Raw genomic sequence first — 11,025 nt, 5'->3', positions numbered from 1 at the left:
CAGCATCAGCTCCCATGGTCCCTGGCTGCTGCACAAGAGCTTCAGTGGGTGGCAGTGGCTCTGGGCCACTGTCCCTGGGCCACCTGCAGTGTCCCCTGTGCTGGGTGGCCACATGGGCATCCATCCCAGCTCCTCTTGGCTAGCAGGTGTACCTTCACCTGTGCCAGTGCCATGTCACCGCGGTGACAGCCACCAACTCAGGCTTCAAAGATGGCCCTGAGATGTGCCACGAGATGGGGCTGCACAATGAGCCAGCAGGGCACGCAGTGCCACCACCTGGTTGCCATTTGGAGCTGGGGACAGAGACAGGCAGGGAGGACCAGCAGCTGGCACTGAGCAGGGACCTGGGGTGCAGCAGAGCCCAAACAGACACTGGATGAGGGGTGTGGGTGACTCCTGGCACGGAGCAGTGACACGGTGGTGGCACAGCAGCTGTGAACACTCCCCGATCTGGAGGGGCTGAGCTGGTGTCACCTTTGACTCAGGGTTCCCATCTGCAGTGGGTTTCCCTGGCACTGCTGCATGGCTGGGTGCTCGGGGATGTCACTCACCAGGGAAAGGGGCCCTGTGTGAGGCTTCAGGCTGTCCCAATTTGTTTGGTGACACAAAATACCTTGAAACAAGCTGGGAGGGAGGTGTGGGCAGTGCTGCTTGCTTGGCCGGTTTGGCAGAGACCCACCCTGGGCTCCTCGCCCCGCTGCACCGTGCTGGCTCGGGTGGCAGTGGGCAGCCCCAGCAGATGCTGGGGTGAGCTGGAAGTCCCCCAGGTTCTCTGGGAGAAAGGAGCCAGAACACTTGTGTAACGAGTTGGCCGGGCTCTGCCAGCCCTGGGCATGGGAGCTCAGGAGATTGGGACAAGCATCGTGGTCCTGAGCTGAGCAGCACAAACCCTGCAGGGGTCTTGGCTTTGGGCTTAAGGGGTCTCAGAGCCTGGGCTGCCTCCTGCACTGCGTGGCCAAGAGGAGTCTGTGCTGTGTGTCTGTGGCCATCTCACTGCTACCTCTGGGTGCTGGTGCAGAGCAGAAGGCCCTGGACACCCTCTTGCTGGGGGTGAGCATGTCCCTGGGCAGCACACCCACGTGAGGCTGTGTCCCTGCTGATGGGGGAACCTGAAGTGTTGTGCTCCCCACCTGTGAGCAGGGATCTGCTGGGGAGCTGTGTTTGGGTCAACAGCCTCCCAGCTCTGTGCAGAGCCCCTGCTCTGTGCCTCAGTTTCCCTCACCACAGTGAAGGCTTCTTGTGCTGGAGCAGAGACTCCTGTGGTTGCACTTGCCAGCCCTGTAGGGCCGGGGCTCCCTGGACAGGGGAATTTTATCCTCAGTGTGTTTGTTCCCAGCACTTCTGCTCTGCTCACGTTGTCTCAAGGGCTCCTCAGCTTTTTTAATTCCTGTCCTTGAGCAAAGGGCTGGGAAACTGCCTCCTGGGCAAATGGCTTTAGGGGAACAATGAGCTGCCCTTTGTGCTGGAGGTCGTGCAGAACAACCACAGATAGGTGTAGCCCTGCCTTCCATCAGAAGAAGAAGTAGAAAGACCAGGATTTGCCTGGATTAGGAGGATTTTCTCCCCCAAATCTGGTATTGCACAATTTCCGCTGGGGGATTTCAGACCTTCTTCTCAAGCAGATGCTCTGGGGGATCTTCAGGGCAATAAATGAGCTGCCAAGAGCTGATCTCAGTAGGGATGTTGGTGTGACCTCCTGCCAGGCTTGCCCCAAGGACCTACAGGTGGCTGGAGTTGGGCCCCTCATGGGTTCACCCTTGGTCCAAGGACCAGCTCAGTGTGATGGGCTTGCAGGCAGGACCAGAGCTCCAGTGCTCCTGTGACAGTGACATGATGCCATCCCAGCCTCCACATCCCTGAGCGGGGGACACTGAGGGCTCCAGGAGGGACTCTTCAGGGGTTGAGACCCAAACACTGGCCCTGGGGACATGGTTTAGCCCCAGGGACAAGGATGGGGGCTGCTCCAGTGAATGAAGGCTCTGCCATCCCATCTGCCACCCGTATCTCCATCCTGTCCTGGATCCAGCACAGCCTGGAGCAGGAGCTGAGCAAGCGTGAGCACACCTGAAACCAGACAGCCCTGCCAGGAGGGTTGAAGCAGCAGCAGGGCTGGAGCCAATGCTGCTTTTTTTTTATTTCTTTCTCTGGACTTCATTGCCTGGTAAATGCAGAGCGGGTGGCTGCACCCCCAGGGACCTGGGCTTGGTGTGATCCCAGGCTTGTGAGCACCACCCTCTGCCCCCATATGGTTCTGTCAGTATTTTGTGGTGCTGGGGACCCCACAGGGACCTGGGCAGGGGTTTCACAAGAGCCCACCCAGCCCCTGTGGCCACTGCCCAACATCTTCAACGGGGACAAAAGGGACATGTTGCGTGGCAGCGTGTGACAGCCACCCTGTGCTGCCCACACCTCTGCTGCATAAGACCTGGGGAGTGTGTCACAAGGCTGATGGGGACAAGACGGGCCAGGGCGTGTTGGCACAGGGACACACAGCTTCTGCTGTCCCTTGGGACCTGGGACTTCCAACGAGGTGGCTCAGAGGTTACTGCTGCAGCAGGGTGGGGACAGCCAGAGGCAGATGCCAGGTCAACGTGGCCCTTGGGACACCCATCAGGTTCTTGTCCCCCATGGGGAAGCATTCAAAGTCCAGCCCTGCTGTAACTGGGGATCCAAAGGGCGCGGGAGCCCCGGGAGCTTCCCTGCCTCGTGTGCCAGAGCAGTGCCAGCACCGTCTGGGCCACGGCAGCTCCAGAGGAGCTGTGCCAAGGCTGGGGAAACACGCTGGGTGCCAGAACCGTGCCAGCACCCTGAGTCTGGGTGGCACAGTGAAGGTGCTGTGGGCTGGCCCTTAAGTGCCCTCCCCCCATCCCTGTCACCTCTGGGTGTCACAGCCCCCGGGACACCCACCCACCCACCCACCCCTGTTTGTGCAGCCGGCGTGGGCAGCGAGAGGCTCTCGGGTCCTGTTTGCCCAGCACCTGGATGAAAGGGCTGAGAGGCCCCTCCAGCCCTCTCCAGAAGTATTTTTGCACCTTCAAAGCACCTGGAGCCTCTTGAAGCCGGGATGAGTTCCTGCCTCACCCTGGGAAAAGCAGGAAAGGACCTGGGGGCCAGCGGGGAGGGTGAAGGAGACACAGCCAAGGGCAACGGGTTGTAGGAGCCTCTGTTCCTCTGCCTGGGGATGTGTTGTTGCTGGAACAGGCAGTGCTGGCTCTGTCCCCAACTGTGACCCTCTGTTACAGATGGTGAGGGTGCAAAATGAACCCCCAGATCTCCTGCAGCTGCTCAGCTCCTGCCCTTAATGCCGATGGGGCCATTTGTTTCACAGAGAAAGTGAGGGCTGTGTGCCAGCAAGGAGAGGGCTGCAGCACCCTGGGGTTCCCCACAAGCTCGGGGACCCTGAGAACAGCCCAACCTCTGCTTCCAGCCCTGCTCCTCCTCTGCCCTCTTCGTGTCCCCTGCCAGCTCGGCAACGGGGAAACTGAGGCACGGGGCTGTGCGCGGCAGGCAGGGCCGGGCCGGGGGTGTCCGGTGGGGTATCTCCATTCTCCCTGCCCCACGGAGGGTGGTTCCTCACCGGGCCCCGGCTCTGCCCGAGTCCCAGCAGGTGGCGCCCGGTGCCCGCCGGTGGCTGCGGTTGGACCCGGGGCAGCGGGAACCGGGAGTACCCGGGAGGGCTGCGCTGGGATGTGGGGATTCATGCAGGGCTGGGCTCATTCATCCTGGGCAGTGCCGGTCCGTGATGGGCTGCACTGGGCTGAACTGGAATGTATTGGGCTGTGCTGGTCCGTGCAGGATCATGCTGGCTGTTCTGGGAAGCGCTGGACTGTACTGGGTTCTGGTGGCCACTGGATTGGTCTCCACAGATTGCTCTCCACAGGAGGGTGCTGCAGCCTGGGACCATCCCCCAGCCCCTGCCACCTCCCGTGTCCCCCTCTGGGTGCCCCGCTGTGAGCTCGGGAGCCCAATGATGGCAATTAGGGGGACAGCGAGACGGGGGAGGGGCAGTGGGAGACGGTACCCAGGGGTGGTCTCCAGCTGCGGGTGTTGCCTCCCCGCGTGTTGTCCCCACTTCAATTTGCTTTGCAGTGGCACTCGGGCTGGTGTCCCCAGGCTGGTGGCACAACCTGAGTGTCCTGAGCCAAAAGCTTCCTTGCAGGAGCCCCTCAAGGGGGGGGTCCCGAACCCCCGACTTCGCTGATGGGCTGAGCACAGCATCAGGAGCTGGTGGGACTGTCGGGGGGGGTCCGCCGGTTCACAGCCCACTTAGCATCAACGTTGGCAGGACCGGGGAACCCTGGGGGGATGCCGCCGCATCCCCGACATCGTGCCCCCCCGAGGGGCGCGGAATGCTCCTTTTTCCCGCCTACTATGCAAATCAAATCCCGGCGATTGGCGGCAGGGCGGGGCCGGGGGCCGCAGACGGGGTATAAGAGCTGGGGGTGGGGGGGAACAATACACCCGCGGTCCTGGCTCCGTGGCTGGTGCCGCCACGACCCGCAGCGCCGGGCGAGGTGGGTGTTCCGGGGGTGGGGGCTTCACTCCCTCTTCTATGAGACTGGGGGTACCTATTGCTTAAGCGAGGCTGCAGATTTCGGCGGGGGATTGGGGGCCTATTTTTTTTTTTTTGTTTTTTTTGTTTTTGTTTTTGTTTTTTTGTTTTGTTTTGGCACCCCTCCTTCATGCAGAGATGGAGTTTGACTCGTACCAGCACTATTTCTACGACCATGACGCCCAAGAGGATTTCCACCGCTCCACGGCCCCCAGCGAGGATATCTGGAAGAAGTTTGAGCTGGTCCCCACGCCCCCCCTTTTTCCTCTGGGGACCCCCGGGGAGAAAGCCTGCTGCTCGGGGCCGGAGGAGCGCTCGGGGTGGCTCTCCCGCTGCTGCCTGCCCGGGGAAGAGCCGGAATATCTCTTCGGGACGGGGGAAATCTTCGGGAACCTGAGCGCCTTCATCCTCAAGGATTGCATGTGGAGCGGGTTTTCAACGCGGGAGAGATTGGAAAAAGCTATGACAGAGAAACTTGCCAGCGGGACGCAGAGGGCCACCCCCCACAAACCCTCCTTCGCCCAGGATTTGGGGTTCAGCAGCTCGGTGAGCGAGTGCGTGGATCCCGCTGCCGTCTTCCTTTGCCCGCTGGCTGAGAGCAAGATCCCCTCGTCCTCGGGATCCGAGGGCCAAAGCGATTCTGGTAAGGGGTCGAGGAGGGGGTTACCCCCTCCCTTTCCCACCCCCCAGCCTTGCTGCAACCCGCGGGGAGCCGGGCGGGGGGAACACGCGTGTCCGTGCGTGCCCGGAGCCTCCCAGGCAGCGCCTTTGTTGCGGCTCCAAGCGAACCCCGGTCCCGGCCCCATCAACAAAGCGGGATCAGGGGCTCCCCTTCCCGAAGGGCTTCACCTCGAGAACCGCCCCCCCAACCCCTCACAAGGGGTGCGTGGGCCTCCCCACTGCCGCAGTGGGGGGCTTCGGCGGGCACGATCCATGGGAGGAGTGGGCGGGTTGGTGAAGGGCAAGTTTGCACCTCAACGGGAAAGTTTTTTGGTTTTTGGGTTTTTTTGATGGGAGGGAGGTCCGAGCGTTGCAGAGTGCTCTGCTCCCGCCTCATCACCTCGGCTGGTCCCACGCTCACGGTCCCGCCACCTGGGACAGGATTTTCTCGGCACAAAAGGCAAAATATCCCCCGGGGCCAGGTGGTTGCGACCGCGTCCCCCGCGGCGGTAGCTGCGTGGGATGGGCAGGAATATCCCGCATCAGGACATCCCCTCGGGGCACGTCCCACGTAGAGGGGTGGGGGTGCTTTACACGGCGGGGGGGGAGGAACGTGGATGTGAAGTGGGTGTCCCTGAAACCCCCCAGCCAAGGGATTTGGCTGCTGCCCCCCTTCCCGCACCTTAAGCCCCATTCAAATCCCCTACCCCCGGAGGGGTTGGTTCCCCGTTTCTCCCGCTCCCACGGGGCTGACGCGGTGCTGTGACCCCGATAATAAATCTGCGGGTGGCAGCGACCTGTGCCGGTGAGTCACTGTCGCGGGACGGGGACTTAATGCCATTAAGGCGCCCGGGCACGGTAAGCAGGTCGCGGGCGTTAAGAGGCTTAACCCAAACCGGTGGGGCCGGCCCGGGGTGTGGGGGTGTGGCCCCGGGAGGGTCCCGGTCCCACTAGGGTCCCAGGTTCGGTCCCGGTCCCGATCCGGTGGCGCCACGTGGGCGCCGAACAAAAAGCAACAGATTGGAAACAATGAGCGGGGCGGCGGTGATGGGCAGGGGCGGCAGCCAATGGGGTGGCGAGGAAGCCGGCAGGCCCCGCCAGGCAGCCAATGGGCGGCTCTGGGGGGCGGGGTTATCCCTCCGGACTTTTCGTAGCGAATTGTGTGTGGGGACACACGTGGCTGAGACCGCCCGGGTTGTGACACTGGTGAGCCCCCGTCCTCCCCATTAGCACCGGTAACAGAGGGGTTGGGGCTTGCTGGGAAGCGCCTGGGGGGAGTGGGGGGGCTGGGGGCTGCAAGCAGGAGGGTGCCCAGGTGCCCAGGTGGGTGGCTCCGTGGCAGGGGAGGGGGGTCCCAGGCCTCTGCCCGAGATGCCGGGGGAGGAACTGAGCATCTCAGGGGGGTCCTATAGCGAGGGGCTGTGTTTTCCCTCCAAAACATCAGAAAAAAGATGGAAGTGCCTCCCTAAAATGAGAGTGATGGCAGCAGCCAAGTCACCACAGTGTCCCCGGTGCCACTGGGTTTTGCTGGGGTGGGACGATCTGCAGTGACAACAGGCAGAGTGTTTTGGGTGCAGTTGTCCTTTATTTGGGTCTCGCTGTTCCCAGCTCTGATAAACTCCCTCTGCATCGACTCCTGGCTCTGCGATGCCTTCAAAGTTCACCGAGGGACCCCTTCTCCTGTCCCTCCCCCCCTGCTCGGCGGGGGATTGTCCCCTCTGTCCCCGGGAAGCCAGAGCTGAATGGGGTTTATCACTTGTGAAAAGGAACAAGTCACCCAAGTGGGAAACTGCAGCCCAGGGGAACAAAGGGCAGCTCTGCCCCCACCTCCCTCATTTACAATTCTAATGGGGCCATGAAAGCACCGACCGGGATGAACTTTGGAGTCAGGTTGTCCCAGGTCCTCAGCATCCGGCTCCTCGCCCCTCCCTGGGAAGGGGGCTCGGGTGTTTCTTGCCCCGAGATCCTTTATCCTGGACACATGTTGCTTCTGGTGCTGAAGTGAAGCAAAAATAAAACCTCATCCCAAACCTGGGGGTCCAGGAAAACAAATGTGGCGGGAAAGCCTTCTGTGTGATGGTGTTGGGAGAGTTTTTCAATCCCACACTTCTTTCTGGAGGTCACAGGATGGCTTTGCAGGGCACGAGCAAATTTAGGGGGGGATGGCAGCACAGGGATGTGCGGGAGGCTCTGAGGTGATGAGGGGGTCCCAACTGATGGGGATTTGGGGGCTGGGTGGTTTGTTTGTTTTTTTTTTTGGGTTTTTTTTGCCATTTATCATTTTGAGCAGAAGGCGAAGAGATTGACGTGGTGATGGTGGAGAAGAGACCCCCTCTCAGCCTGAGGAAGCCGGTGACCATCACGCTGCGCGCCGACCCCCTGGACCCCTGCATGAAACGTTTCCACATCTCCGTCCACCAGCAGCAGCACAACTACGCCGCCCGCTCCCCGCCGGATGCCTCTGCCCCCCCAGAGCCACCCCAGCAGGCTGAGGACGAGCCACCAAAGGCCACAGAGCCACCTCCTGCCACCCCGCTGCCTGAGCCCAGCCTGGAAAAAGCCTCTGGCGGCAGCAGCAGTCCCGGCTCCGACAGCGAGGACGTGGCCAAGAGGAAAAACCACAACTACCTGGAGCGCAAGCGGCGCAACGACCTCCGCTCCAGGTTCCTGGCCCTGAGGGACCAGGTGCCCGGGCTCGCCAGCTGTCCCAAGACCCCCAAAGTGGTGATTTTGAGCAAATCCTCCGAGTACCTGCAGTCCCTCATCAGCGCTGAGAGGAGGATGGCGGCCGAGAAGCGGCAGCTGTGCCTGCGGCAGACCCAGCTGCTCAAACGGATTGCTCACCTCAAGGGGCAATAACCCCCTGCTCCAGTCCCCACCACCCCCTGGCTCCCTCTCAATTTGCACAGTTTTTCAATTTTTTTAACGTGGTTTTGGGTTTTGGGTTTTTTTTTGTTTGGTTTTTTTTTTTGTTGTTGTTGTTTTTTTGTTTTTTTGGTTTTTTTTTTAATTTTTTTTATTTTTATTTTTGTTTTTTTTTTTTTTTGTGGAGCTGTTAGACCCCAGGGGCTGCAGCAGCACTGCCTGTGGGGTGGCTGCGGTGGTGCTGGCAGCTGTGGGAGTGGGACCACCGTGTCCTCATCTCCTCCTGTGGCATCACCTGCCTGGGGCTGGCTTCTTGGCACCAGGTGTTGCAACATTTCCCCTGTCCCACCCCCCTGTGAACCTTTCTCCCAGTTCATGGGCTCTTTTCCCCAGCAGCCCCGTTGCCACCAGCAGTGTCACTGGGAGCTGCCCCTGGGCATCCATCTCGCCCTAAAAATCCCAAGCAACCACGATCTGCTTCAGCTCAGGGAAGCAGATGGGGGCAGACACGGAGAGCCCAGCATGGGGCTCATGTCTGGATGGATCCCCATGGAGATGATGTCTGGGATTTCTGTCTCCCTGGGGTGAACAGCACCCGTGGGTGATCCCCTTGCTCGGCTGGACCGTACCTCACTTTCTTACCACTTCACGCAGTAGCTTGTCTTGGATTTTTATGGTCTAGAAACTGCTGCTGTAACTGCAAGTCTTATACTGGAGGCTGTGTTTTTATACTGTATTTTTGTACCACTTTTGAGAAGTATTGGTAAAGAGTTTGCATTTTTATATATATATATAAAATTTTTTTTTTTTCTTTTTGGAGGGAGAGGTTCCTGCTGCAGGAGAGGGCTCAGTCCTGCTGCACTTTAGGGAGATCAGGAAGGGGCTGGTTCCTGCCAGACACTTCAAATGAGTCCTTGTGGAGGCCGGTTCCCCCCTCCCCTCCCTTGCAGCTCTCCAAACCACCCATTTGCAATAATGGGGGATTTTTTTCCCCTTTCCCACCCTTGTGAGCATCCTTGTGACCTCCTTTGTGAGCACCTCCTTATCACCAGCCCCTTTGAGTCCCCAGGGAAGCTTTGGGCTTTGGAAGGGGGGCAGCTTGGGGGTTGTGCTGCCTTCAAGGCTTCCCCCTGCCTGTGCCTGCTGTGGGATATGTAGGTGGTGGTGTCCCCTGTCCCCTCCTGGAGGTGCTGGCAGGGGTGGCCCTGCAGGACAGCACCCTCAGGTCCCTGCTGAGAACCATTAGAGTTAACACTGTGGTTGGATTTAGCACTTTCTTCATTACCTCACACTTCATAAATAAATAAGTTTGCAACAGCCTGGGTTGGCTTTTTCCATGCAGGTGGCTCTGGGTTTCCATGTGTTGGGCTGTGATGCTTTTGGGAAAAGGGGGGAGTTTGGCCTGGCCACCGTATTTTGGGGTGTCCTGGCCTCTCACAAACACGACCAGAGGAAATTAATATATTTTGCACCAGGGCTTGGCTGCCTTGCTGCCTGGAAGACTGAGCTCTTTGTCCTGGCTTTCTCCCAGCGATGGAAACAGAAGTCATGGCAGTGGGGCCAGGGAAACGAATCACCTGGATTATTTTTCCTCCTTTTAAGTAGCTTTGTTGGCAAGGAGGGGCAGGGAGCCCACACTGAGCTCGGAGAAGGCTTTGGTGTAACTATAAACCCTCCTAATGGGGCTTGGGGGCAGTGGGTGTGGGGGGTGGCTGCCCCGTGGGTCAGGGGACAGGGCTGTGGTTGGCAGTAACCCTAGAGGGGGAATGCAATCCCCTCACTTCCAGAGGCACCACAGAGCTTTGTATCCCCAGATCTGCCAAGGGGGTGAAATTATATATATGTGAGGTAACCCCGATGGCCCTGAATACAAAACTTTTGGGTTCCCTTCACACTGGCAGAAAAAAAAAAAAAAATTAAGTGCGGGAGGGACGTGGGATCCCATTAGTGCTGAGAAGTCGGAGCTGGTGCTGCAGGAGGCTCAGTGGGGGAAACCAGCCTGAAAAAGCAAAGAGTCTTAAATCCCAGTTCCCTTCAGTTCCGGCAACACTTCCCACTTTCTGCGTGTTGCCTCACGCCGTGTCAAAGCCTTTCAGAGCTGAATTAAAAGGTGCTCACGGGAGCCACAGCTTAAACACAGAGCAGGGTGACCTAAATCTGACACCTCGCCCATGCACGGGAAACAAAGCCCAGACGTACTCCTCCCTCAAACATTTCTTTTTGTTGTGTGTACACTGGTGTCTTTTTGCAGCTCAAGGTGACCCTCCCGCTCAGATTTGGTGTGGTTTTTTTTTTTTCCTTTCGTGCTGAAGGGCCATAGGATGCTGAAAATATTATTTTTCTCTCTTGGCAATGGTGTGCAGGTCCCATGGTGTGAGCCGAGGCCATCGCCGGTGGAAAATGGAGCAGGTTTCAAATCTTTCGAGTTCTCCTGCTGAAAGGCCTCATACATAAATGAATATCTACCTGAAACTTCCCTGGGTACTAAAGCAGATCCCTCCTCTCCTGTTGCCACGGTGAGGCTGAGGCTAAGCCGCCTGACAGCGCCATGAAGTGAACAAAACAAACACGTGAGGCTTTTCCTCCTCACTTGTTCCGCACCGCGATTTGCAAGCTCCGACTGAAACCATCACAATTCTGCACTCCCACCCCTGACAGAGTTCTGGTTTTTCTTATTTTTTAGCACAAATTGCCCTGCTGCCCCCCACCCCTTTCCCTTTGCGATCAGACATCCCCCCACCCCCCTCTCTAAGCCACCTCTGCTTTCCCACCCCTGGTTCTGCGGGGGGAACCTCAGCCGGCCCGGGGGTGTTGTGGGCACGATGCTGCCTTCACGCCTGGGCTGGCAAATTTTTAGGACAGTTTGCCCGAGGCAGCGATAATCCCTTCCCATGCGAGGGGGAGGTTGGGGGTGGGAAGCGGCTGCCCGCAGCCCTTCCCCGGCCCCC

The 11,025-nt window shown here is 59.2% G+C and overlaps 1 protein-coding gene across 1 annotated transcript; it reads left to right on the top strand.

Moving 5' to 3' along the window:
- Positions 1 to 4,472: 4,472 nt before the first annotated feature.
- On the top strand, positions 4,473 to 8,659 carry MYCL (MYCL proto-oncogene, bHLH transcription factor). Its single transcript, XM_071767771.1, has 3 exons — positions 4,473 to 4,514; positions 4,689 to 5,195; positions 7,503 to 8,659. Exons 2-3 carry the CDS (start codon positions 4,691 to 4,693, stop codon positions 8,069 to 8,071), a joined length of 1,074 nt encoding a protein of 357 aa, XP_071623872.1. The 5' UTR covers positions 4,473 to 4,514; positions 4,689 to 4,690; the 3' UTR covers positions 8,072 to 8,659.
- The last annotated feature ends 2,366 nt before the right edge of the window (positions 8,660 to 11,025 follow it).

This window comes from Heliangelus exortis, chromosome 24 (assembly GCF_036169615.1).
Source record: "Heliangelus exortis chromosome 24, bHelExo1.hap1, whole genome shotgun sequence".
Taxonomy (NCBI): Eukaryota; Metazoa; Chordata; class Aves; order Apodiformes; family Trochilidae; genus Heliangelus; species Heliangelus exortis.
Note: the sequence above shows the minus strand (reverse complement) of the source record. Positions and strands in the feature narration are given on the sequence as shown.